Source organism: Sarcophilus harrisii, chromosome 1 (genome assembly GCF_902635505.1).
Source record: "Sarcophilus harrisii chromosome 1, mSarHar1.11, whole genome shotgun sequence".
NCBI classification, from domain to species: domain Eukaryota; kingdom Metazoa; phylum Chordata; class Mammalia; order Dasyuromorphia; family Dasyuridae; genus Sarcophilus; species Sarcophilus harrisii.
Window position 1 is genome coordinate 696326671 of NC_045426.1, and position 27944 is coordinate 696354614.

Genomic DNA, 27944 nt, shown 5'->3' on the forward strand with positions numbered 1-27944 from the left:
TTGTGTGACCTTGGGCAAGTCACTCAATCTCAGTTTACCTCAATTTACTCATCTGTAAGACAAATAATAATAACCATTCACTTCCAGGGTTATTGTGAGGATCAAATGAGATAATATTTGTAAGGTTCTTCATGAACTTTAAAGTGCCATGTTGTTATTTTCTGATCTGAATCATCCACACATCTGTGATTTCATCAGTGTGGGTGGCCATTCCCTTCCTCCCCCAAAACAACTGCAACCTTTCCACCATCTCCATATGCTGCTGGCTAAAAGTATTCATCACTTGGTAGCCAACCAAGAAGTGATAAGTTCTCAGAGCCCGGCCAGCTCATCACCTTGCCCATAATCACCCTTTCCTGTTTGGTAGGGCCTGCCTGCCAAAGCTTGTGATTCTCTTGGCACAGTCTTTGAGGTCCCAAGGTCACTATCACAGGAATGTAGAGGTAAGAACAAATCAGTGCAGTGGAGGTTGAACACAGATACCCGAGCACCTATTGCAACACAAAGCTGGAATGTTGTTCCGTTAGCATGAACATCTCCATTTCCCCAGTGCACTACACATGCTTTGAGGGACTTGATAATGGGATGACATGCTTAGAGTCTGGATGAAGATATAATTTAAATGACTTTCAAGACAAAGGCTCAAAACTTTATGAGATGGGGTTCCTTCTACTTGACTTGATATTGAATTGAATAAGACTCCCTAAAAAGCAGCAACAAACTGAGACAATCACAAACTACACTCTTGAAGCATGGTTTTAATAAGCATCACAACATACTCAAAAATATCTACCCAATTACTTGGACTTAAACTGAAAATTAAAAAAAATTTTTTTTTCACCCTATGGTTGTGAAACAACATTTAGTGTTGAGTTTTTCAAGGTGTTGGTTAGTTTTGCAGAATTCATTTTATTTTCTTCTTTTATTTTTTATCATAACATGTGGCCCTCTGGGATAGTGAAGGGAGAAAGATACAATTGGAAATATAGGTAATTTGAAAATGAAAGTAACACAAATGTATTTAAAACCAAAAAGTCTTCTGTATTCTAAGAAGACATCTAAGACATTAAAAAAAGAAAAAAGAACACTAAAAGGAATTCCATAGAAAAGAACTTTTAGCTATAATATTTTCACAAAAATAAAAAATAGTAATGGTTTTGATCTACAGCATTATAAGATAAGTATTCATATACTGACAGGAATGAGAACTTGTTATTTTCAAGTGTGCTTATACATTAAACCAAATCTGATGTGCCTTTTGTCTGATAGATGACAACACCTTTTGGAAGGCATATGGCTTCAGTGTATAGATAGCATAAAATAATTTATTGTACTATACTTGGCTCCTATTAATGCTTAGTAGATGGCTGGAATCCAGACACCTTCATTAAGAGTTCTCAACTGTTAGGACCTATAGTTACTTCAATTGTCAGTAAGGAGCCATTGATTTTGTCTGCATAATAGAGAATAATTTTAAACTAAAACATCTTGGTGGTTTCTTGCCCAATAACCTTGATTGGTGAAACAAATAGAAAACAAACCTAACTTTCTTGCATTGACGCTTGGAGATTTTCAATCATCAAAAAATGCATTAACAAGGAAACTCCTCTTCTTCTTTAGATAAATATTATATAGGAATGCTATTGAAATGACTAATTCAGTAACTACACATGGGAATACTGGAGCATTCTATACTCTTACAAGAAAACAAAGGTAACATTTTTGCCTCTCAAAATATGACCGTTGAAATCAGGCAGAAATCACCAGAGGAGGATAGGGAATGGTCTTTTGACCAATTTTGCTTTCCACATTTCTATTCCTTTGGCCAATTATTAGCATTGATATTTCTAGTCCTTCCACTGACCACTTTCACGTATTTAGCAGAAAGAAAACAAGAAATCATAGCCCTAGAAATCATCTCTTGACTTTTCTCACTTTGTTTTTTCTTAAAGCTGGATTTAATTCCATAGAGGGTTTTGGAAAGGGAGGTTGAATATAAAAGATGTTCCTACTAATTGTATCTTAAAGGAATTGTAGTAAATCATTTCCCCTCCTTTTTGCTTCTTCCCTTCCTCACACCCCCATCTCTTTTTAACAGTTGGGGAGAAAATTCTCAGTGAGAATGGAGGTTATGACTCACATAGGATTTGGGGGTTTCAGAAGCCACATAGAATGTTCAGTATCAGGTACATGGGGAGTGCTTGTCTAATTCTTTTCCCCATCCCAGAAAACCGGGGTCAGTCACTTTTATCATGAATTTCAATCTGCAGTTCCTCCATCCACCCCCTCCATTCTGTCCATGGCAAAGAGCACAACATTCCTTTTTCCTATTATCCAAAGCTCTCCATGACTACTTGGGCAACAAAAGTCCCACAAAAAGAACACAATTACAACCTAGAAGAGAGAGTCAAGGAAATTTTGAAGTGAAATTAGATGACTCTCTCCTTCTCCTCCCTCACCCCACAATGCATCCAAAGCTACTGTTTATCAGTCAATCTTTCCAAAAGGGAAACAGAGAACTAGGGGGGGTCAGGAAAACACTAAGCAGTTACTCAAAAGAAGTAGGAAACAATTGTAATAGCCCAAACTGTCAGAACACACGTGCATTCAAAAGCAGCACTTAACTGGGAGTCAGGGCAATATTAACATATCCCCGGCACAAAGCATAACAAGCCTGGTCATTAGCTTAATCTTAACATCCATCAAAGTGGGAGGCTGCTCCCCCCCACCTCCATCCCCACCTTGGGGAAGAGGTGGGGTTCCTACATTGTTTGTCTCAGCATTTTTAAGAGATACTCACCCACCTCCCACCAGGACTGGTTTTAAAAGGCTTGCTTATCTCCTTCCTCAACTTAGCCTGGAATTTTGCCTACAGATCAAGCCCCCATGGCTCAGAGAAGGAGAAATCTAATTGGAAAGTGCTGCTAGTTCAGCAGCCTGATAACTCTTATTTGGAAGCTCAAAGGGAATTAAAAATATCTCCAGTTCGCAAGAGTTGGAAGGTCAATTTTCTAAATATTGTCAAGTCACATTTAAATCTGTCTACTGCAGCCCGACACCTTTTAATCTGTAAATCTGAAAGGAGTTTCTAAACTCATATATGGTTCATGTTTCTATAGCCTTTGGGTTCCTTATAATAATCCCTGGAGCTAGGGCAAAGGGAATCACTTCCACTTTACAGATCATTCAATCAATCAATAAACCAACATTAAGTACCTCTAAGTGTCAGACTCCCGTGCTAGGTGTTGGAGATACAAAGATATGGATAAATGAGTTTACAGAAATGGAGCAAACAACAGTTCCAACTTAGTCTGAGCTCAATTTTAGCTTCATTTGGAAATTCTGGAAGCCCTTTATGCCCTTCCATATTCAGGTAAAGCCTCAAGGTCAAGAATAAGCTTTCCAAGCTTCCCACAACATTCAAGTCATTCTTCCAAGCTGAAGAAAGACTCAAAGGAGGCCTTAGTACCATCTCAGTAGATAGCTGAGCAGACCTATTTCTAAAACAATAAAAACAAAGCTAACCAATCTTAAATCTCTACAGTTAGTTTCTCCATTGGGGATGGGGTGGGGAGAATTCAGCCCTCCCTCCCCCTCTCCAAACAAACAGGACACTAACCCAGGGTTCAAGAATCTTTTAAAATATCCTTATGATTTTGTTTCAATGTAATTGGCTTCCTTGATAATCCTATGCATTTTATTCTAGGGAAGGGATAATTAGGCAGCCAAGGGAGTTCATGAAACACACAAAAAATGCAGAATCCCTGGTTTCCAACATAGATGGCCTAATTTCCAGGTCCCCAGCAACCTGTTTAAAAATATTGATTCTGGATATGCTTGGGTCCTCTACCTTCTGTCCCTACCTGCTTGCATATGGCTGTCACTGCCTCTCCCCAGTATCAAAGGCCCTCAAGATACAGATCCTGCTGACATGCTCTTTTCATGGTGGCTTTTTTTTTTTTTTTTAATTTCCCTCCCCCCCTTTTAGCATAGGCCTCAATCCTTTATCCCCTTGTGCATCCTGTGGGTTCATGAACTTCTCCCTCAAATAAACATATACCATCAGTATTTTTTATTCTGTTGAAGGATATCTGAACTGTGCAAGGAACTTGGAGCTACCTCGGATACTTATAAGCTATGACATGGGGCAAATCACTTATAATTTTTTCATCTCAATTCTTTCATCTGAAAAATACCCCTTCCCTTAAAGTGGGAGTGAGAATCAAATGAGATGACAAAAAGAAAGGATTTAGAAACGGCTAGGTAATCATGATTTAAGTCCTAGAAGTGCTAAGGCATTATTGGAAGTCACTACCTTTCAGGTACAACCTTCTCACCCTCTTCCGGAGTGGCTCTTAAATCTCAGCCCAAGCTTTCTTCAAAATTCATCCTCGAAATGCTCCCTTCCCCCAGGTGTCCACACATATTCATTGGGCTTTTAAAATTTGCAAAGTCCCTGCCATCCATAATCCCATTGGAGACACAACAACCCCAGGAGGTAGGTGCTATTGCCATGCCCATTTTGTAGAATAGGTCTCCCAGATTCCACAGAGAACTTGGAATTTTGTTCTTCCTTTGTTCTTTCAAGTCTGATTTTTTAAGCCATTTAGCTGCCCCAATCTCAGTATCTTCTGGGAGAGCCTTCCCCTCAGACCTTTTAATTTTGGTTCCTTCGAAAGAATTTCCCCCAAGAACTCCCAGTCTCTATTCCATCCAGGATCATTATCAGCTCAGATTCTATTATCAGGCCCTCCCTGGGTTGACATTTTAGCATTAACTTTCCTTGCCTCTCTCTGCAGTCTCATCTTCAGGGACTCCCTGAAATCCCCTTTAACTCATTCTACCTTCCTATCTCCTCTTCAGGGTCTCCTCACTTGGGACACTGCAATTCTCTCTCTGATGTCAGACTTATGGTCAGATCTTCTCCCCTCAGAAGCTCTATCACACAGTGATCCTGGTAGATCAAGCACCCTCCCTATGAGGCTCAAGCCCCTCTCTGGGGTCTCCATTCTGAAAAAAGCAGTCCCTGCCATTTTCTGAAGACATTCTCACCTCAGACACCATGTCCTAGTCCGTCTTTTATTCCTCTAAACTAAGACCCATCTTCCCATTCCTTCCCTGTGGCAGTCACCTTAGACCCTGTCATCATGGGATCCCATTTGTCCCTTCAGCCCCATAGCATCAAGCTGCTTTCCCAATTCTCCTTTTATCACACCCACAGTCACAGCCCTCTGGGCTACTCTCTCTCTGTAAATTCTGCCTTTACAGATGCTCTCTGATATGGCTTGGCCCCTCTCATCCCTGACAGATGGGTCCCTCTTTTTGTGTCCCTTTACAGATCTACCATCTGAAGTTTCTCACCTCCAAGAACCTTCCCCTTCCCCTCATCTCAACCCTTTCAGTCAGTCATAGATCTTTTCTGGATATTTAGTCTTTCAACCTTGCTCTCAAATCCTTCTTGAGGAGGTCCCCTTTTTTGAGTCTCTTCTGTCACATTTCAGCTCTGGTATTCTGAGGTAAAGTCTGCTTTCTTAGTCTCTCTAGAGTTTGCCCTCTTCAATATCTGTTGATAGTCCCTTCCTAGAATGGTCTAAACTTTGGCTTCACAAGCAGTCTCTTCCTGGGCTCCCCTATTCCTCAGATTCATTGGGGAAAACGGAGGGAAAACTGGTTGCTTCTTCTACCTCTTCTTTCCAAGTATATCCCCTTTCTTATGCCCCCCCCCCCCATCCTAGCAGGACCCATCTTCCCAGAGACCAGTTATTAGAAACTTTATCTTCCACCTAAAAAAAAAAAAATGTCTGGAGTTTCTTCCATAAAAGCTGCTGTCCCAATTTGTTTCTGAGGGGCCTTTCCCTCCAAGCCCTAGGAGCCACAGTCCCTCTCTTGGGGTCTCTTCCTTGCAGACTTTCCTCTGGCTTATGGCTAGAGGGAGAGCATATTCTCCCCTTTTTCAACTTGAGTAACTCCCTTTCTGGGATACTAGCACTGCTACCACAGCCCCTCTCTGGGGTCCTTTGACTCAGACTTCCTGACTCTCAGTCCTTTTCTAGGGTCTCTTTGTCTCAGACTTCTTGTTTTATACCTCTTTAGGTTCCAAAGTCCTTAAATCACTTGCCACCAGTCCTGAGGGACTTCTTCTCACCTTCCATATTCAGTGCTTTTGGAAGGTCTCTTTCCTTTAAATCTCCTCTCAGACCCCCATATCAAGTCTCAATCTCTCCAAATCTCCTCTCTCGTTCCCTGCTTAGCTCTGTCCCATCATTCTAATAAAAATAGCTCCTCTTACTGGGGTCCTTCTGCAGACTCCCATCAGCCTCTTCCTCTCAGACATTCTATCACTTTTTTTCCCACTTTGAGTACAGTCCTTGATTGTTTTTAAGAGTTCCTTGAGGATCTCCTGCCCTTAAACCCTCTCCCAGGGCCTGGACACACAGACACAGCCCTGAATTGGGGGAGGGGCTTCCTTGCCCAGATCCCCACCAAACTGTCCCGGGAGGGAGTCTTCTCTCAGATCCCCCATGGCCATCCCTTTCCAGCTATTCTAGTCCTAAGCATTCTGACTTCCTGGGGTGTTTACATTGATCTCAGTTTATTCCAGCTCCTCTGAGAGGTCTCAGCCCCTGGGGGGAGGGGGTAGTATCAGTCTATTAACATATAGCTGTCTAGCTTGTTTGAAGACAGTTAACAGTCCTTCCGAGAGTCTCGCCCTTTCACACCCCCTGGGAGGGGGAGGGGGAGGAGTTCTACTGTCCTAGTCTTTCTGGGAGTCTAGTCCCCTAGGTCTCCAGTCCTCTCTACCTCTGACAGATCTCTTCCTGTCTTAGCTCTTCCCAGAGTTCTCAGGCTGTCCCAGACTCTTCTGGGAGACTCCACCATCCCAACCACTTCGGGACTTCTTTCCTCAGCTCTTTCACTGTCCTTGCTCATTCCTATGGTGTCCAGTCCCTGCTTCTGCCACTGTCACATCCTTCTGTGGGAGTCTCAAGCATCCCAGACCCTCTGGGGGGCTCACCCAGGTACAGACATTCTTAGGGTCTTTTCTTGTTAGTCTTTCAGAAATCCCAGAGCCCATACTAAGGGTCTCAGTTTATCCCAGCCTTACTCAAGGGCTTTGGTCTTAGTCCCTAAGAGGGGGAAGATCTCTGGTTGTGACAGGCTACCTCCAGGATCTGCTCCGATCCATCTCTTAGGGGGTCTTGTCAGGCCTAGGATCTCTGATTGGGGGTGTCTGCATCCTGTCCCAGACCCTCTGAGGTTTTCTCGTACCAGCTCCTCTTGAGGGGAAAGGTTTGCCTGTCACAGCCTCTCTGGGAGGGTGTCTTTCATTATACATGTTATTCTCCAGGGTCCTCTCTTGTCACAGAACCCCTCTAAGAGGCTCCTGGTGTCTCTCAGGGGCTCAGCCTAGCCTTGTCCCTTTGCAGGGACCCTTCATGTCACAGCCCCATCTCCGATCTTAGACTGTCATAGTTCCTAGCGAGAGTCTCTTTAAGTAGCAGACCCTGTTGGGGGTAACATTGTTGCCCTGCCCTTCTTACGAATCTCTCCAAGTTCCTGTCCCTCTCTGGCGACCCTTCATATCACAGCCCTCGGTTGGAGGGGGATCTCCATTTGTCAGTCCCTATCTAGAATCTCCTGAAATATTGGGGATCCCATAGTGTCACAGGCCCTCTCCAGGGTCTCTGGCTGTCACAGCCCCTCTCGGGGGTTCCCTCCCTATTGCAGCCCCTCTCTGGGGTCTCTGGCTGTCACAGCCCCTCTCTGGAGTCCCTGGCTGTCACAGTCTCTTCCCGGGGTCTCGGGACTGTCATAGCCCCTCTTGGGGGTCCCTTCCTGTCACAGCCTCTCTCCGGGGTCTCGGGACTGTCACAGCCCCTCTCGGGGGTCCCTTCCTGTCACAGCCCCTCTCCGGGGTCTCTGGCTGTCACAGCCCCTCTCGGGGGTCCCTTCCTGTCACAGCCCCTCTCCGGGGTCTCTGGCTGTCACGCCCCTCTCGGGGTCCTTCCTGTCACTGGCCTCTCCCGGGGTCTCTGGCTGTCACAGCCCCTCTCCGGGGTCCCTTCCTGTCACAGCCCCTCTCCGGGGTCTCTGGCTGTCACAGCCCCTCTCGGGGGTCCCTTCCTGTCACAGCCCCTCTCCGGGGTCTCTGGCTGTCACAGCCCCTCTCGGGGGTCCCTTCCTGTCACAGCCTCTCCCCGGGGTCTCTGGCTGTCACAGCCCCTCTCCGGGGTCTCTGGCTGTCACAGCCCCTCTCAGGGGTCCCTTCCTGTCACAGTCTCTCTCCGGGGTCTCTGGCTGTCACAGCCCCTCTCTGGAGTCTCTGGCTGTCACAGCCCCTCTCGGGGGTCCCTTCCTGTCACAGCCCCTCTCGGGGGTCCTTCCTGTCCAGCCCTCCTCGGGCTGTACCTGGGTCCTTCCTGTCACAGCCTCCCGGGGTCTCTGGCTGTCCACAGCCCTCTCAGGGTCCTCTGGCCTGTCACAGCCCCTCTCCGGGGTCTCTGGCTGTCCTGGCCCCTCTCCGGGTCTCTGCTGTCACAGCCCCTCTCAGGGTCCTTCTGTCACAGCCCCTCTCCGGGGTCTCCTGGCTGTCACAGCCCCTCTCCGGGGTCTCTGGCTGTCACAGCCCCTCTCGGGGGTCCCTTCCTGTCACAGCCCCTCTCGGGGGTCCCTGGCTGTCCCGGCCCCTCTCCGGGGGTCCCCGGTGTACGGCCCCTCTCCGGGGTCCGGCTGGCCCCCCTCTCGGGGTCCCCCTGGCCCCCAGGGTTCTGTCCCCGGCCCCTCCCGGGGCCTTCCTGCCGCCTCCCGGTTTTGGCTGCTGGGGCCCCTAGGGGCCTTTCCGCCCTTTGGGCCTTCCTGCCAGCCCTTGGGGCCCTCCTTTCTCCCCTAGGGTTCAGGAGAATTCCCGGTTTTCCCCGGGGCCCGCCCCGGGGGTTTTGGTGTGCCCCCAGGGGTTAGCCCCCCCTTGGGGCGGGCCCTTTGGTTTCCCGGTGAGGGGTGCGTGGGAATAGTCCCTGGGCGGAGGTGGCCTCCCTTTCCCTTTTCTTGCCCTTTCCCGGTCCCCCTCCCTCCCCTCTCTCCTCCCTCCTCCCCCCCCCCTTCCTCCTCCTCCCTCCTTTCCCCCTCCCTCCCTTTCTCCTTCTCTCCCCCCTTTTCCCTTTCCCCCCCCCCCCCCTTCCTCCCCCCCTGCCTCCTCCCTCTCCCTTTCCTCCCCTGCTCTCCTCCCCTCCTCTTTCCTTTTCTCCTTTCCCTTTTTTCCCCTCCTTTTCCCTTTTGGGTTCCTTTTCCCGGGCCCCTTCTTCCCCCTTTCCCCCCTCCCCCTTCCCTCCCTCCCCTTTCCCGGGCCCCCTTCCCTCCTTTCCCTTCCCCTTTCCCGCCTTCCCTCCCTTCCCCTTCCCCCCCCCTTTCCTCTTTGCCTTTCCTCCTCCCCTTCTCTTCTTCCCCCCTTCCCTCCCCTGGGTTTCCTTTTTCCCTCGGGCCCTTCCCTTCCCCTTCCCCTTTCTCTTTCCCTCCCCCTCTCCCCCCGTTTTCCTCTCTCCCTCCCCCTTTCCCTTCCCTTGTTTCTCCTCCCTCCCCTTTCTCTCTCTCCCCTCCTTCTTTTCCCTCTCCCTCCCCTTTTCCCTTCTTCCCCCCTCCCCTTTTTTCCTCCTTTTTCCTCCTCTTCTCTCTCCCTCGTTTTTCTCTCCCCTTTTTCCCCCTCTTTCCCTTCTCCTTTCCCCCTCCTCCTTCTTTTCCTCTCCTCTCCCCCTCCTCTCTTCCTCCTTTTCTCTCTCTCCCCCTCCTCTCTTTTGCTTTTCTTCCCCTTCCTCTTTTCTTTTTTTTTCTTTTTTTCCCTCTTTTTTCCCTCCCATTCCCTGGCTTTTTATATAGGTTTGTATTTATGTATGGTAAGTTGTTGTAAGTTTATACTATAGAGGGAGGGAGCGTTCGGGTGGGAAAGGTTCTTTTCTGTGTTTTAAAAATTGTTTTTTCAAATAAACGTTTACGGTTAAAGTTTTGTTGTTGTAACCAATCCCCCCCACCCCCGGAGTTTGTATTCGAAAGTTCTCGCCCCATTTTCCTACCTCTTTCCTCTTTTCCTCCTTTCCTCTGCTCTCCTTTCTCCTCCTTTCTGTTCCCCTTTCCCTCTTCTCTTCTTCCTCCACCCCCAAGGTCCTATCCCTTTCTTTTAAGAAAGTTCTATAATGGACAACCCCAGGGCGTCCCATCTTGAACCAAGCTATATTATACTTTATTCTGGGTTGATTCTTTAGAACTGATCCATCCTACCCATTTCCTAGATATTAGATGTGCCTTTTTTTTTAAGCAGGTTGCCTTTGAGGCAGTATCCTAAAAAAAAAAAAAATAGCAATCTCCATCCTCAAGTTATAATATTGCAGCAAGCTTGGACACCTTACCACTTGGAGCATTTTTAATCTTTTCGCCCAAATTCCACTCTTGAAAGCCTTTTAAAATATCATTTAATCTCCCAAATCAGATTTTTCTATTGAGATCCTTTTTTTTTAAAGATGCCATATGCTTTTCACGTTTGGCTTTAGGAAAAAAAAATATATATGTATGTATGTGTGTGTGTGTGTGTATATATATATATATATATATATATATATATATATATATAGGCATTTAAAACATTCTGCAACTACTTTAAAATCTTATTTTCTTCCCCTTTAAATCAAAGTTTTTATTTGAGCTATAGATGTGTTCTAGATAGAAGCCAGTGGTAGCAAAACTTTCATTGAAATTGTTTTTAATCCATTACCTGCCATCTGGGGAGGGGGTGGGTAAGAGGGTGAAAATTGGAACAAGAGGTTTGAATTGTTAATGCTGTAAAGTTACCCATGCATATAACCTGTAAATAAAAGGCTATTAAATAAAAAAAAAGAAAGAAAGAAAGAAAAAAAAAAAAAGAAATTGGTTTTTAAAGAGAGAGAAGTTGCCCTATTCAAGCAGAGAGGTTGAGTAGTGTTTTGGGTGAAATTATGAAAAAAAGAGCTTTTAGTGATTTCTTGAGATATTACATCAAAGATTGTGTGGAGCATAGACTTTGGGAAAATCCATTTTGGGGGAGGTGTGAGTTGTTTATGATAAAATGAAAGTACTTGATGAGGAATTTAGTTGCTAATAGGATATACCCCCCCCCTCCCTCTCTCTCTCCTTCCCTCCCTTTCTCTCTCTCTCTCTCTCCCCCTTCCTTCCTCCCCTCTCTCTTCCTCTCCCTCAAGTCCCTAAGCCAATTTCAGAATCTCAAATTTAAAAATAGAAAATTGGGGTGGTGAACCCTAAGATTGATTTAGTGGCATTGTTACAATTTAAGAAATTCCTCGAAAAAGCCTATAGCATTAGAATATTACTTAAGAGCCATCCAATTGTGGACAAGATTATGCTTGACTATATTTTCTGGGCAGACACATCCATGGTGACACTATCAAAAAGGATTCGAGTTTAAATTGGAACAAGACAAGAAACTGCAATCTCAAAACAAAGGGAATTGGAAGAAAAGTTCTGCATGTTGAAAGGCCAAGTGGGTTAGTATGGAGAGGGGCATGGTTAGGAATTCAGAATCCCTGGGTTCTATCCCTGTCTTTACTAGTTACTGTTTCATTTTTCCCTCTCAAATTAGCTCCTCCTTCCCCTTTTAAAAAGTAAAGTTGGTACAAACATCTGTGAAGATATGTTCATAATAAATTGCGTGTCATTTTGTTACAACTTTGCCTTGACCTTGGGCTAAGCCACTTAGCTTTTGTCATAGGCTGCAGTTTCCTTATCTGTCCTATGAAAGGTTGGGACTGGATTATCTGAGGCCCCCTGCCAGGCCACTTAATAAAAGAAGTAGCAAATATTTGCTTCACCCAGCTCTGCATTAGATCATAAGTAAAATAAGGAATCAAGATGAATCCATGTGCATATTTAAGCTTTAAGGTATAACCTTACTTTCTAAGGAAAATACCTACATTAATTTGTTCTAATAAGTGCAACAAGGTCTCCCAGTTAACCCTGATTGACAGGGATCAGTGAGTTTGAAGTTCAGTCGTTTCTGATTTTTGTGACCTCCCCATTTGCAGATTTTCTTGGCAAAGATACAGTTGAGGTTTGCCATTTCCTTTTCCAGCTCATTTTACAAATGGGAAACAGGTCAACAGAGTAAAGTGACTTGCCTAGGGTCATGGTATGGTTCTCTAACCACTGTGCTTCCTAGGGCTCTTCTCCCCCTCTCTCCTTTTTTGGTTACTGGTAAAAATGGCCTAGAAAAATCCCTACCTAGTCTTTTTGTTCCCTCCTCCCCCCTTTGCCCCCTGTACCCTTGAAGGTAGAAGGTTTTTGAATGTTTGAATTGGGTTGTTAATAAAGCCTTGATATTTATCTGTTGTTTGCCCTTTAATAAATTCCTGATATTTAAAACAGTTAAATGGGAAGCAAAGACTTTTAATTTTCTGATTCTGTGACTCAGAATCGAGCGCTGGGTGGGGCCATAGAACTTAGGATGCCTCAGCTGGGAGGGTCCAGGGGGGATGGAGGCCTATGGTGCTTTGAAGTGAGAGTCAGTCCCCCCAGGCTCTGCCTCTTACTATCTAACTCTGGTCTGGTCAGTCAAGTCCAGAAGCATTTATTAAACTCCTGTTTTATACCTGGGACTGTGCCGAGTCCTGGGAATACAAAATAAGCTCCTCCCCCCAACATCCCTACTCTCAAGGAATCACAATCTAATGGAGCCTCATCTAGTCTTCAGTTTTGGTTTTCAAAAGTGGGGTTTGAAACGGATATAAAATAGAGACTGTAAACTGGGAGGATCTGCTTCTCCAGGTTGTTGTGGGGCTGCTGGGAGATAGTCAACTGCATTGTAAACCTTAAAGTGGCACATAAATGTCAGTTACTAAGGGGGACAGTAACTGACTTATCCCCCTCGGTACCTACTGCAGCCTCTTACAACTAGCCTGTCCTCTTTGAAGTCACAAATGACCGCTCCTTCACGAGGCCATGCTTGTTTGGGCACCTTCCCCTTCCCATAATAATAACGACGTTGATAACGACAGAATGGCTAGAATTTGTATTTTGCTTACTATGTGGCAGGCGCTTGGCTAAGCATTCTACATTTCTGTCACTGGATCCACTGGGAAGTGCCATTGTTGTCCCCATTTTACAGAAGGGAAAGCTTGAGTCAGTTACTGACCGGCCCGGAGTGACTGAGCTGGCAAGTGCTTGAGGTTATATGGCAGCCTCCGCTGTGCCCCATAACCCCGTATGGGATCCGGGGGTAGCCCCCGCACGCGCGCTACCACGCGGTATCTGCTCCGTTCACTTGACTATTTGACCGGCCCCGCTGCCCAACGCAGAACTGCAGCTTCCCGAGGGCAGGCGCCGGTTCCCGGGGGGCCTTGGCTTGCCCGACCACTTAGGGTCGCTGCGATCCTTCGCCAGCCTCTCTGGGCGTTCCGGCCTGGCAGCGATCTTATTAGAGCCCGGGTTCTTCGGCTCTATTATAATCCCAAGCATTGCATTTGTGTATTGTAGCACTGGGTTAGGAGGATGCTTCGGAATTGGCGAGCCCATTTTCCAGACGGCAAAGAAGGGTCTGGCCGGAGGCTAGCGCGCGGCCACTTCCGAAGCCCGCCGGCGGTCCGAGAGACTAGCTCCGCAGGCGTCCTCGGAGCCCTTTTCCTCTAATCTGCTCCTCCCCACTTCCCGCCCGGGTGAACTTGAACTTGGAGCCGCCGGGGCGAAGGCCTAGGCCGTGATCTTGACCGTGACTCGCAGCGCGGGCTCCGGCGCCGCCTCGCGGCGGCTCAGGAAAGATCGTCCCAGAGCTCAAAGGAGGGACGGCCAGGCAGGGGCGGGGAGAAGGAGGAGGAGCGGGGTCCTGACAGCTCCGCGGGGCACCGCTTCGCCTGCTAATGCATATTCATGAGTCCCCACCCCCGGGGCTGCGGGAGTCGTCCGCGCGGACGCGGCGCTGCTGGGTGCGAGAGGCGTCATGAGCTCGGGTAAGGGACCGCGGCTTCGAGCTCGGCAGTTGCAGCTTTTCTAGAATGGGGGAGGGGGAATGTGAGAGAGGGTAGAGGCCGGAGGGAATCAGGCGTACGTCGGACAGCCCATGACCCGGAAGCAGCCGCGCGAGGCCCCCGTTGCCGAGCGCGAGCGCCGGGGGCGGAGCTTGAAAGCGGCGGCGGCGGCGGCGGCGGCGGCTGAGGCGGCGGCTGAGGCGGCCGAAGCCGCTGCTCCCTGGGCTCCCTCCGCGCCCCTGAGCCCGAGGCCGACACCTCCCACAGCCCCGGGGCCCGGGCTGCGGCGGTATGAGCGCGGCCGGGCTGCTGGTCCCGGCCCCGGCCGGAGCGCCACCCGCCCCGGAGTACTACCCGGAGGAGGAGGAGGAGTTGGAGAGCGCCGAGGACGACGAGCGGAGCTGCCGCGGCCGCGAGTCCGACGAAGGTGCCGCCTGCCGGGCCGGGGGAGGGGAGCGAGCGAGAGCGGCCGCGAAAGCCGGGCGTCCAGCCTCGGCGCCTTTGCCCGCGCCGGCCCCCACGCCTGCAGCGCGCTCTCCTCGCCGCCGGCTGAGCAGCCGTTGTCCAAGTGGGGTCCGAGGGCGGGAGGGAAGTAGCCTCGACAAAACTTTGTGTTTCTGGTTTGGTCCGAGTTCTTTGGGGAGGGGAGGGAGTTCTTCAGATTTAATCCTGGGTGCCAAGAGCCCGAGGCCGGGTGAAAGCGAGAAGGGACGCCCCAACTCGCCCCTTTTTACAGTTCGGGAAAATGAGACCTATCTTTTCCACGGAGCCTTTTATGGTCGCTAGTTTTTAATCCGTTTCTCTCTAAAAGCTACTTTCTACGTCCGTCCACAAGCATTTATTGAACGCTCACTGTTCTCCCGACTGGCTCCGAGACCCCAGCTTTAGGAATCCTAATAAAAGCAAAACAAAGACTGTCTGCCCTCCGGGAGCTTACATTCTAATGGGCGAGAACACCCAACAAAAGGGAGTTGAAACGGGGTGGGGGAGGGGGGAGATGCGACTCGGGGCCCTTCCCCCACCAGTTACTAGTGTCTCCCAATTATTTTGTATTTACTTTGTTAATTTCTGCCCGCCATAAATTAGGTCCTGAAGGAAAGTATTTACTTTGTATACATGACGAGTTACAGTGTTTCCCTCGTATACTCAGCCATTCACAATCATTTATTAAAGTTCTTCCTGTGAACCTGGTTCCGGGGTGATGAGGAATGTGTAAAAATATAAGCTTTTTCAGCACAGGGGCATTTGTGTCACTAAAGTAAAAATTAAAAACCACGGGAAACACTTAAATATGAAAAATAAACAAAAGCTGCGTGGCTCAGTGGATAGATGCTGGGCCTGGAGTAAGGAAGAGCTGAATTCAAAGTTGGCATTTCCTAGCCATGTGACCCTGGGCAAGTCAAGTCCCCTCTGATTGTAAAATGAGCTGGAGGAGATGGCAAACCAGTGTTTTGTAAATAATAATAATAAATAAAATTAAAAAAAATCCAAAAAAAACCCAAAACAAATGGGACAAGGGACACTGAAAATGATTGAATAAAAGCAGAGGTGATTATAATAATAGCACCTACCTCCTAAGGTTGTGGTGAGGACTATATATTTGTAAAGTTCCTTACCCGTAGTAGGTGCTGTATAAATGTTAGCTATCATTATTGTTACTATGAGGTGGATGGGAAGGCACCAATATCTAGACCTATTGGTGTGACTGAAGAGGGTGGGTGAAATAGGGAATCAGGATTCTAGTGATGGTTTACTCTGTGTGACTCTGGGCTGGTCACTTACTTTCTCTATGCCTTAAGACCTAGCTTCTTAAACTGATTTGAGCCCTCTTGTAGGTTTTGAAATTACCATTTGTCATCAGTGTCTTTTTTTATATACCTATTTATATACATATATGCCCAATGTCACATAAAAATTTCACAGGTGGGAAGAGGTTGAGAGTGAAAAAGTTTAAGAAGCCCTGCTTTAAGGCACCTCCTTTAACCTTAGTTGTAGAAGCAATCTGGGTGGGGCTCTGCCCTCTCAGCTCACCTTTTAAGTGCTTGAGGCAGGAGACTCTCTGCAGTTGTGTATTCCTTTGTGTAAGGGGAAGTCCCCCACTGGGGTACTCTGCACAGGTCCTTTGCAAAACTCAAAGATTCCCCAGAATCTTGCCTAGTGGGAAGATGTATAATAAATAGTTGAATAATTTGGCTTTTAAAATACTTGAAGGGCTTTCACCACTTCGCTTGGAAGTGGAATTGGATTTCTTCTGGGTGACACTGTGGCTAGAGCCTAGGAAATTGAAGGCAGGATCTGAATTCAATTCTATCTTTGACACTCAGTTGGCTATATGATCCTGGACAAGAATCTGCCTCTGCCTACCTCACTAGCCTCTGTAAAATTTGCATAATAATCACATGACCCTTAGAGTGTTTTCTCAAATGAGAAAATAAATGTAAAATGCTTTGTAAATCTGAAAGCTTTTCTCTTTTTATTTTAAACGGTTGCTTTAAAGCAATAAGTGCAAATAACTGTTATTGGCCACAGAAGGCAGAAGTCTGGAGCTATTCGCAGAACCTGCAAAGAGGCAAACTGGGCTTTTAAAGAATCTCCTAATGAGAGAGTATCAAGAATGGAATAGCTTCCTCTTCTCTAGCCTGCAGGATCTGGAATCCAGGATTTGGCTGTCTTGAAGAAGCTTTGGGGGTCTCTTTGTTGGCTATGATATTAAGTGAATTTTTATTCAGGTATGGGTTGTATTTAGTAATCTCTGAGGGTCTTTCTAATTCCGAGATTCCTGGGGAAGGGACTAGCAATCCTTAGATCTTGGAGACTAGAATACTGTGGTACTTAGTGACCTCAGAAATAATAAATCCAACTTCCTCTTTACAGAAGTGGAAACAGAAACCCAGGTTAAATGACTTGTTTAAGGCCACACAGCTGTGGCAAAGTTGGAATTTGGACTTCAGATCCTGCTTTGCCTCTAGTATGGCTCAATACTAGTGTGACACATACATATTGGAATTTTGCTTTCAAGTTTTTGGCCTCATCTGCCTCTCTTACGACTTCCCTTTCCCTTCCCCATTTGCTGGAGGGCTGAGCCATTTCAGAGTCATTTGCTACTGTTCCCTGGACCTAGAACTAAAAGAAATCTTTGTGGCTGTTCAGGCTTTGTTGTTCAGTCTGTCCAACTCTTTGTAACCTCATAGGTATTTTCTTGGCAGAGAGATTGGTGTGGTTTGCTGTTTCCTTCTCCAATTTATTTTACAGATGAGGAAACTGAGGCACGCAGAGTGAAGTGACTTGCTTAGGGTCACCAGCTAGTGTCTGAGGCCACATTGAATTCATAAAGATGTTTCAGACGTCAGGCTTGGCACTCTAAGGAATGTGCCACCTGGCCACCTCTCTCCTTACCCTAGGAGATTCTGATAGGGGAAACAATTCATAAAAAGGAATGGGGGCTGGGAGTAGGGGTTGGAGGGGATCTAGATCTAGACCTGGAGGGGACCCTTAATAGGCTTATTTTATAAATGAAACTGGTCGGGACCCTTAATAGGCTTATTTTATAAATGAAACTGGTCTGGAGATGAAATGCTAAGCTTAGTTCCAAGTAGTGGTAGAGTAGAATTTGAGCTCATTTCCTTTAATTCCAAGTTGCATTGCTCTTTCCTGTGCACACTGCTTCTAGGAGAGGAAGTAACTAGGATGGTGCAAGCTTGGCAGGAGGTCTGCTTGTCATGCCTTTTCCAGGAAGAGATTGTGGACTTGGGTAGTGTTCTCAGAGCAAGAGATGGGGATATGGCTAGGAGATGCTGGGGTCAGGCCTGGGGCCAGCACGTAGTGGGCACCATGGGGCAAGATGGCCATGTAGCTTTTTGGGCTTTCTAAGGAGAGCCTTAGAGCCAGGATTAATACAGTTGGGGTTTGAACCCAAGTCTTATGGATACATATCCAGGACTCTGGACTCAACTACGTAGACTTATTTGAGTATCATTTCTCTAGTAATTTATGATGTGCTGTAACTTGAGCTAAGTGGCCCAAGCTTGCCCAATCCTGTTTTAATTTATGGGGGTGTGCAGAGACCCAAAATTTGACTTTTTTTTTTTCCTCTGAGGCAATTGGGGTTAAGTGATTTGCCCAGGGTCACACAGCTAGGACATGTTAAGTGTCTGAGGTCAAATTTGAACTCAGGTCTTCTTGACTTCAGGGCTGGTGCTCTATCCACTGCATCACCTAGCTGTTCCCAGTTTTGACTATTTTTTGCAACTGTTGTGTGCTTGGACAAGTCACTGTACTGTGAAGGGCTTCATTTTCTAACCTGTAAAATGAAGTTGAACCAAAAGTTTTTTGAGTCCTCTCCCTTGTGTTTTTAAATCCTGTGATAGTGATTTACTCTAATTGTCTAAAGTTCTGCCCTAGCTCCAATTTGGTGGAATGGCCTGGCCTAGCACCTAGCTGCACTTGGAGGCTTAATAAATGCTTGTTGATTGGTCTTTCAACTCTTTAAGTCCATCACCCTTGCCATTATTTTTGGAATCCTATCTATCCCTCTTTAGTTGGGTCTTCTGCTTTCCATAATTCTTCATGATGATATCTCCCTTTATGCATTTTACCCACATTAATCTTAGATCCACGTGCATGTTTTGTCTTACTAGATTGTGACTGCGGACCTTGCCTTATTTTTAGATGATTGTTAATTGAAACAAAACTTGAAGTGACAGAGAAACCTAGAGGGGGAATGGGTCAATCAACAAGTATTAAATTAAGCTCCATTTATGTGCCAGGAATTGTTAATCTCTACCTCCCCCTTAAAAAATCAGCCACAAAAAAACAAACTTGCACTCTAAAACTTGGTTTAATTGGTGGCTTTGCAAACAACATATGATATATTAATCAGAGGAAGGCCCTAAGGTTAAGAATGACTGTACAAGGTGGAGATAGGAGGTAAGACATTCCAGGCATTGGGTAATAGCCAGTGAAAATGCTTTGAGTTTGGACCCAGAGTGTTGTGTGTGAGGGACTTCGTGGAGACCAGTGTCATTGCATTGCAGAGTGGGTAGAGGAGAGTAAGATATCAGAGGACTGAAAAGTCAGTGGCAAAGCCAGAGAAAGAAGCTAGCAGGATCCCAAAAGGAAGGGAAATAGGAGGTATCAAGGCATGGGCAGGTTCTAGAGGACCTGGGTATGGTGTAGTAGAGAAGGAAGCTGGCTGTATTGAGTGCACTAGGCCAAATGAGTGGAATTGAACTGGTTCTATAGGAAAGGGCTTCACAGGACTACTGAGACTTGGCAGCTGGCCTATAAGAGACTTAGAAGTAGGTGGCTGTGTGTGTGTCTTTGTATGTGTACACAAATGGAGTAGGAAAGTTGAATTGACTGGTGTTATTGATTAGTTTTGCTGTTCCTGAATTTGGAGAGAATTTAGGCTTATCTATCTGAATTTGGATTGTCAGAAGATGTGGCTTTGATGGTTTCCAAAGGGACATTTGTTCATTGACAATAGTAGGACTGCTTTGGACGTTTGTCGTCTCTTTCTTTTACTTCTGGGCCAACACTCAAGCATATCATTACCATAATTTTGTGGAAGGCAGGTTCCTGTCTGCTCTTAACTGGAACATGAAACACATTTTATCTAAATGGCCAGGAGGGGGAGCAGTGATTTAGATCTTACAGTTGAAGTTTGGACAAACAGCAATAATGTGGTGAAATTATAGAAAATTTTGGCCATTTTACTTATTGTAAAGAAATTTTACTTTTCCCCTAACTAATAACCCCTCTCCCCCGCCCCATATTCCTTTACAGAGTATGAAAAGATTTATAGGAATTATAAATTATATAAAGTCAATAGGGATTGTTTGTTTCTTTGTATTTGTATTTCTAGCACTAGCTTGACACATAATAAGCATTTACTAAGTGCTTTTTGATTGATTATGGGTGAGTCTGAACTACTGGTGTTTTGCTTTTGAATGTCTGTTGTGGATTCTGTCCGGCTCATAATAGGCATGTGTAAGATAAGACTGTCTGTGCTGGCGTAGGTTCCCTAAAGGACTGAAGGTTTTTTTGGATTGCTTGCTCTCCAACAATTTAAAAGTCCTTTCCTGGTCTTAATTCTTTTGTTGCTTCTGCTAGAAGTGGCAGGTATGTACTGTGCACTTCTGTTCTTGAAGATACTTTTGATCCCTATTTTGCATGTTGCCATTTCAGGTAGAGACAGACTACACTACTCTACAGGTAGGAGGTTCAGAGAAGCCCCAAAAGGCTCATAAAATATGAGTCTTAAGTGTACTTCATTCTATGTGCTATAGCTTTCTATAGACAATTACAAAAAATAACTCTTGTGCACCAAATTTTTATTTGCTATTGTTAGTTCCAACTAATTCTTCTTCCTGCCTTTCCTTCAGATACTGAGGATGCTAGTGAAACTGACCTGGCAAAGCACGATGAGGAGGATTATGTCGAAATGAAGGAACAGTGAGTAGTATAAAACTTCTTAGTATTGTTTTGGTATTTCTTTTCTGTGGTTTGAAATGGGCAAAAATCTGCTTTAGAAACCTGTATTTTGCCTTTATTTGAGCAACTTAGTCTATTTAGTTTGGATAGAATATGTTTGAATTAAAAAAAAAAAAAGTCTTTTCAAAGACAGGGTTATTTCTTTGCCCAATAGTAGCATAGAGTTTTATCCTTACAGATACTTTGTCTAACATTCCTGTTTTGTGGATGAAGGCAGGACCCAGAGATAGTAAGGACATCTCCAGGGTTACACAATCAGTATGTATCCATAGTTTCCCCTGCTTTAACTTTTTTTTGTTTTTTTAATATTTGGTTTACTTTTCATTTGAGTGATAGGAGCAGGGAGGTCAGTTATCCTACCACAATGTTCCTTTTCTTTCTCCTCTACATTAGAGGATATGTTATATTCCAGTAGACTATCTTTGATGTCCAAGAATAAATCTTTGATAAAACCCAACTCTGCTTATCACTTCCAGGTAGATCTCTACCATTCCATTGAAATCATTCCAGAATAGTTTAAAAAACATATTCTGTTTTGTAGGAGGCAGGCTAGAATTGCATTCACTTGGTAATGTAAGGATATGTGATAATTTCACTTATATCCCATTTCCCAAGTGGATATGGAGAAGGGTTGCTTACCTTTCTTATGTACCACTGGTTGCCCTATCCCTTTACAGAGCTTTGAAGATTGGAACGCCATTTTCCCTAAGCTATGTTTAGGTTGTATAATACCATTTCCTTACAACTTCCTTCAAGTCCTAATGACAATTTCTTTGTGAGCCTCCTGGATTCTCTTCAGATCTGACCAATGCTGAATATTGGGTATTCTCTAATATCAGGTCTTCACCCTTTGTTAATCTGTCAAATCCTGTGGACCCCTTCTCAAAATAATGGTTTTAGATGTATAAAATGAAACACATAGGATTTAAAAAAAAAAACTCGTACATAGACTGGCCCCCAGCATAAAAGACCTTCCTCTGTATCAGAGGTTTTTCAGGCTGTGCTGCTTATGTTTTCATCCCAGGGTCGTTTTTGCTTTTTTATAAACAAAAAAAAAACCCTAAGGTACTATGTTAATCTCTCCACATTGTTTTTTTTAAAATTCACTTTGATCCTAGAATTCTTTTATATAATATTTGCATATAACTGGTAAACATATTTACTGAACATATTTATTGCTGAGAAAAAGTGGACAGAGTTTGATGATCTCTGATATTTTCAGGGTTTTTTTTTTTTTAAAGAAATATTTGATTTTTGGCAAGGAATCCATCCTTAGATTTGGACCCGTGAGCTAGAGATTGAAATTCCATTTCCACATACCATTCTTTTAGCCAACTATTCGTTTCTCAGATTCTCTTTTCTTCTACCAGTGTGCCTGTAGTGGACACATAATTTTTACTTTAAATTATATTTTCTTCCATAAATTCTCAGATAACTTTGCTTTTGACATCATTTCTGGTCTACCAAACTGGGACTCAAAGACAGAAGCACAAGTCAGAGGATTTGGCTAATACTTTGGACCAAGTGTTTAAACTCAATGATCATGTTCATCCCATCATCCTGATCCCTGAAATATTGAGGATGTCTAGTATGTAATATTCCAGTTATGGTTTTCCTTTTTTTTTTTTTTTTTTAAACTATCCCACAAGTTTTGCTACCCAGATGGAAGCATCATTTCTTTAATGTGATAGTCCTCTACAAGTACATGTGGTAACCTGTCTCCTCTTTCTTATTCTTTGAGATTCTTGTCCAGGTCTTCCCATAAATTATTCTAAAAATATTGATGACTTTCCATATATTCCATTCCAATATATTTCATATATTGATGACTTTCCTCTGAATGTTTGAAAATTTCACTGATGTCATGTTGGCTTTATCCACTATCTTATTTTTATTTCATTATCTGTATCTTTTGTTGTTTTCATGTCATGTTTTTCATAATCAGTAATCACCTAGGTAGCAGCACTGCAAGAATATTATTGCTAGAAAGATGAGCTTTTGTAACTTGGAGCAGCATGGGATCATTGATCTACCCCATATTTTCCCAAATCAACTTCTGCATCCTTTTCAGTTTTGAATTTGACTCACTTGTTAGCTTCTGTACCACTTCAGTTTTCCAAGAGAAATATACTGATGGAATAACATGAAGTAGTGCTCATTGAAGTTCATTTCATAAACTTGGTAGTATGTATACTTTCTAGACCATGTGGATGACTGTCTCTTTTGAGAGGTTATCAGTTTTACTGAGCAGGTTCTGTTTATGATCACCATAATGTCTTCTGCAAATAAAAAAACTTTAGGGAATTATCACTTATTCTAGAAAATCTTCCTTCTGTTCAGACTTTGTATAGAACATTCTCTCTACAGGCGGATGTTATCTAACTCAGTAGTTTCTATAACTGTCACATCATTCTTGGAAGGACAAGCAACTTCTTCCTTCTTAGCAATGCATTGAATCTGTTTTTAAGCTCTTGATTTTATAACTGCTCTCTTCCTTCCCTCTGTCCCTTGGATAAGTCTTTTGTCAAACCTCACTTCCTGCCCTCTGGTCCTTTTTCTCTCCATTGAAGCCTTGCTTTTTGTTTCCTTTAGGAATGCTACTACATTCTCCGCTCTGACCCGGAATGTGAAGAGACCATCTTGCAGTCTTTTCACCTTATGCTCTAATAGGGAGACTAGACTACACTTGTAACACAGATAATAGAAATACAGATATAGCACATTCAGTGCAAGGCACTTTCTAATTCTTTTTCTTCTCTTTGTCCTACTTAAGATTTTCAGCCTTGTTTTCTGGATCTATTTGTGAGTGTTTTTACTTCAGTCCTCCACCTGGTTAAAATTTTCACACCAGTGATTACCTCTTCATAACTGTACACTCCTGGACCTCCTTTCTGTGGTCTGCTCAGCAACTTCACAGTCCTACTCCCTTTGTCATCTTTGCAGCCACTTCCTCTCTGTTTCTTGTGCCTCATGTGGATTCAGGGCTGCAGATAGAGGTGAGTATTTGAAAGCCTCAGCTCTGTCCTTCAAAGAGAAATCTGGGATTGATTTTCTTATTGGAAATCATGACTGCAGCTTGTGCTTCTTTGCATTCAGCTTTTGCTTAATCGGTTTTATTCCAGCTCTTTGTGTTGAATTGGTACAAATTCCTCTGCTTCAGATATAATTCTAACAAATATTTTTATTGTTATTATGTTTGTTCCACTCTTTTGTTTCCTTTTTATTGACTGAATAGATAATTTTTTGCTACAGGATAGCTTTGTTGGTTTTATTGAGTCATTTCAGTTGTGCCCAATTCTTCATGACTCTATTTGGGGTTTTCTTGATAAAGATATTGGAGTGGTTTGTCATTTTCTTCTCCATTTATTTTAAAGATGAGGAAACTGAGAAAACAGGATAAAAGTGGCTTGCTTAGGGTCGCACAACTATTAAGTGTCTGAGGTTTGAACTCTGGTCTTGTACTCTATTGTGCCGCCTAGCTTTGTAGACATCAACAAAATGTTTGAATACATACACACACACACACACACACACACACACACACACACACAAAATATCTAAACTTGAGGATGTATGAAATATCAAACTGTTCTTTACTTTTTTTTTTTTTTTTTTTCAATTATGTCTGACTCTTCATGACTCTAGTTAGGGTTTTCTTGGCCAAAGCTAGTGTTTGCCATTTCCTTTTATGGCTCCTTTTACAGATAAGGAAACTCTGGGACAAATAGGATTAACTAACTTGCCTAAGGTCATGTAGCTAGTAAATTTGAAGGCTTTATTTTTTTAAGGCTAAATTTGAACCCATGAAGATCAATCTTTCTGACTCCTGGCCTGATACCTTATTTTGCCACTTGGTGTCACTAAAGTTAACATACCTTTTCAAAACAAAGTGTACTCTTCATAAGTATGTGTGTCTCAACAGATCCTAAGGCTATTACTGTATACAGAATTGATGTTTAATAATGGCCTTGTGTTATTATGAAAAGGATAAAATGTGTTTCAGTATACAATATAAGGAAATGATGGAAGCAATTAGGAAAATTTTAATTTAAATTAAAGAAATAAAAATAATTTTTAAAAATTTTAAGCAATATTGCTCAAACACAAGAATTTTAGTATTTAAACACTCAGTTATTTATGTTAACTAATTTGGAATAGCTAAAGCATTTCTCATTTTAAATCATAAATTTTAAAGCAAGGCAGTATGGTGTAGTAATTTGAATGCTGGCCTTGGCAACTGGGAGATCTGGGTTCAAGTTGTGTCTCTTACTGTGTCACTTCTATTTCTTGGGCCATTGATGTTCAAAGTTACAATTGCTAAATTAAACTTTTTATCCATTGGTCATTGCATTTTTCTTCCTTTTTGCCTTTTTGGAGTTTTGGGGGGTTTTTTGGTTTTATTTTCATAGTTCATTGTTTCTTCCAATAAATTACAAGCATAGCCATCCACACCTTATATCAAGCACAGGTAAAGTTTCTTTTACTTTGTAACAGTCTTAATCTCTCTCTGCTTCCTTCTTTCCCATCTTCTGGAACATATTCCTGGATTCTGCTTTTACTAACACAATTTTTAAAATCTAATTTTTTTGTTTCCTAAGTTCTCCAAATGAAAGAATATTATTCATCTTGTCTTCCTTCTTTGATTATATTCCTAATCACTTCTTGAAAATCTCTTACTGTGATTGTAAACCATCTTGGAGGGTCTTTATAATATATTTATTCTCTCTTCTGGAAATTATTTCTGTTTCAGAGTTTAATCCTTGTTTTTTTGTTTTTCTTCTTTTTTTTCTTTAAGAGTAGTGGGAATGTTTCATCTTGATTTCTTTTAATCAATGAACAAATATTTATGAAATATTTAACTATACACTAAGTGTTATACCAGATGTTAAGGACAAAAAGAAAGGCAAAAACAATCCATTGCCCTCAAGGAGCTTAGATTCTAATGGGGTAATAAATAGGCCCACACAGGGAACATACAAAGGTGTATTTACTCATTTTTTGGAGGCTCTTGCTCATTTTTTCTTTTGCTAGTTTTCTTGTAAGACTTTTCACATGGGGCTTTCTTTTTTCTTGTTCTGTGATTTTCTGTCCTTGTTTTTTCAGTGGTACAGAATAGTTGCATGCTTACTCATTCCCTCTTGCCCAGTGACCTGGCTTTATGCACAGGATTTTTCTCCTTTGGAGCTTTTGGGGTTTGGGGTAGGGGGGAAAGTAAATGCAAAGACATTTTATTTTGTGTAAAATTTTAGTGCACAGTGTTTTGTTTAGTACTGATTTCTCTGCTCTCTGGGAAATCTGCTACCTTCAACCTTAATGTGACATAAACTACTTTCCATTTTATTCTTTCCCTACATCTTAACCTTCCACCATATGAATTACATCAATTCTTCTCTGTGACTATTTCTCCTGCAGCTCCACGGGACTAGCCATTTTCAGTTTTCAGTCTCCTCTCCTTAAAAAAATTGTCCACTCATTCTCGCAGAAATATGTCTTTCGTTGGCCACTTCTGTTAATAGTCCTGACTGGAGGTCACCATCATATTGGGTTTTTACTGGAAGGTTCTTATCTTCTCAACCTTCCACTCTTAAGAATCTTAATTTATATATTTTAATGTAATTCTTTCCAGACATTGACCATGCACCCTGGAACCTGGTCTGGGATGGGACTGAAAGTATTTCAATCTGCTTGCATATCTGCAGTCTTTTTAATTCAGTCTGTTGATAATCAGCCTTACTGGGGTGTTCCATCTTTATCGAAATGGGTATTGTGAAATTCTGAGTCAGGTTTTTGACATTATATCCCCAAAATAGATTGCACTCTGTGTAATTTCTCTAACAAGTACCACCGAACATTTACATATTATTTGTGTAATATTTATATAGCAATTCTCTTCTCCAAACTTTGTTGTTTTTTTAGTTTGGAGAGAGAAATGCCATGTTAAGTCCAATTGTCACTATGATAGATACAGCCATAATCTTAATGAAATGTTTTAATGAATTTCAAATTTTAGTAAAAACAATCAGCACAGTAAAAGTAAATTTAAAACAAAGTATATTTACATAACACTTATAAATGCTAATTTCTTCCAAAGAAATTTGTATTCACAAATTTTTAGGCAGCAGTTGTTTTACATCAGATTCCAAAATTTGTACAGATTTTGAATCTGTAAAAAAGGGATGTGCACTGGTAGAGAAAAAGAAAGCCACATAAGACCATTGTCTTCCCCAGCAATTCTTCTCCTATGAAGATTCTGTACTAACACCTATTTGTCCTTGACACTTTTTCCTCTATTTCTAAATGAAATTCTGGATATACTTGCATTCAGCATGAAATGATTCGTTCTTCAAACACTAGTTCAAATGTTACTGTGAGTGGCTTGAAACATGACTTAATTTCAATCACTCAAAATTCACTATTACCATCTATGTACTTGACTTGATGGAAATAACATTTATGGCCACAGAGATTATGTAAAATGAAGTTAAAAGGTAGTTAATGGAGTAAAAATTAACCCACTGCTGAGAATTCAGCTCTAGCTCCTTAGGGATTTACTTTACTCCTCTTGAAAATGAATGTGTACCTTCATTTCTGGTGTCAGATGTTGGCCCCTGTAGTTTGTGATAAAAGTAAGCAGCCACTGGCAGTACCCCTGGAGCAAAAGAACCCTATCTGACTAAAAAAAAAAAAAATTTTTTTAGTGGGGGGAAGGGAAGACAGGAGGGGGTATGTGGCATTTGTTACTGTTATGTTAGTAATATATGAGAAGAACATTATTAGATTTTTGCTCATTTTTTTCTCTGTGCACGTTTGAGGATGTCTTCAAGGTACAAATGGAGCTATTTATTGGACTGTGAACTGCTTGTGAAATCTTGTATTTAGAAAGTCAGTTACATACTCTGGCAAGTCTCAGGTGCTGGGGGAAATAGTACCTCTCACTTTCTAAGGGAAGCTTTCTGGATTTTTACTTTTTTTTTTTTTTTTTTTTTTTTAAACATCAACTGTCGTTTTCAAAATAAGGCTAAATAAAATGATTTTAAATGCAAAAAAAAAAATTACTATATTTTTCTTGATTCTCCTTTTAAAAAGGTTAATGCTGTTTATTTAGTTGAGAATTGCCCATAGTTCTATCTGCATAGAACATATTAAAAGTATCTATAAAGAACCCTATTGTAGTTACTTTGGCATTTTTAATTTGTGTCTGAAATTGAGATAGTTGTGATGTTTCATACTAATGTGGATGGAAATAGTTGTGGCTGTCTTTACAGCTGTTGGATTTTTCCTCTTTTCTGTTGCTCAGTACCATTGGTTCTCATTAGACTACCTCATGATATCTCTAGTAAGTGCTTGCATTTTGTTCATCATTATATGTTAGTGTTTATTGAAGTTCACAATTTCCACAGCCCCGCAGAGGCCATAGGATTTGCCAAAGAATTGGACCCAAGAAAGAGAATGTAG

At 43.0% G+C, this 27944-nt stretch overlaps 2 protein-coding genes across 4 annotated transcripts in view; both read left to right on the plus strand.

The window, feature by feature from the left end:
* The window catches only part of LOC116420840 (MAGE-like protein 2), a 28120-nt gene extending 19230 nt beyond the window's left edge, over nt 1-8890 (plus strand). The window contains exon 2 of the mRNA XM_031948672.1: nt 7846-8890. Within this exon, the coding sequence (XP_031804532.1) occupies nt 7846-8890 (1045 nt within the window). The remainder of the gene's footprint in view (nt 1-7845) is intronic.
* Nucleotides 8891-11412: 2522 nt separating this feature from the next.
* The window catches only part of SUDS3 (SDS3 homolog, SIN3A corepressor complex component), a 50415-nt gene continuing 33883 nt past the window's right edge, over nt 11413-27944 (plus strand). The window contains exons 1-2 of one of the 3 annotated variants that reach the window (XM_031948695.1): nt 11413-11525; nt 20381-20450. In XM_031948695.1, coding sequence (XP_031804555.1) covers nt 11507-11525; nt 20381-20450 — 89 coding nt within the window. In that variant the 5' untranslated portion in view covers nt 11413-11506. Of the gene's footprint in view, nt 11526-13954; nt 13980-14161; nt 14425-20380; nt 20451-27944 lie in introns of those variants that run through there. The other 2 variants (XM_031948696.1, XM_023497174.2) reach the window with 2 other exon arrangements.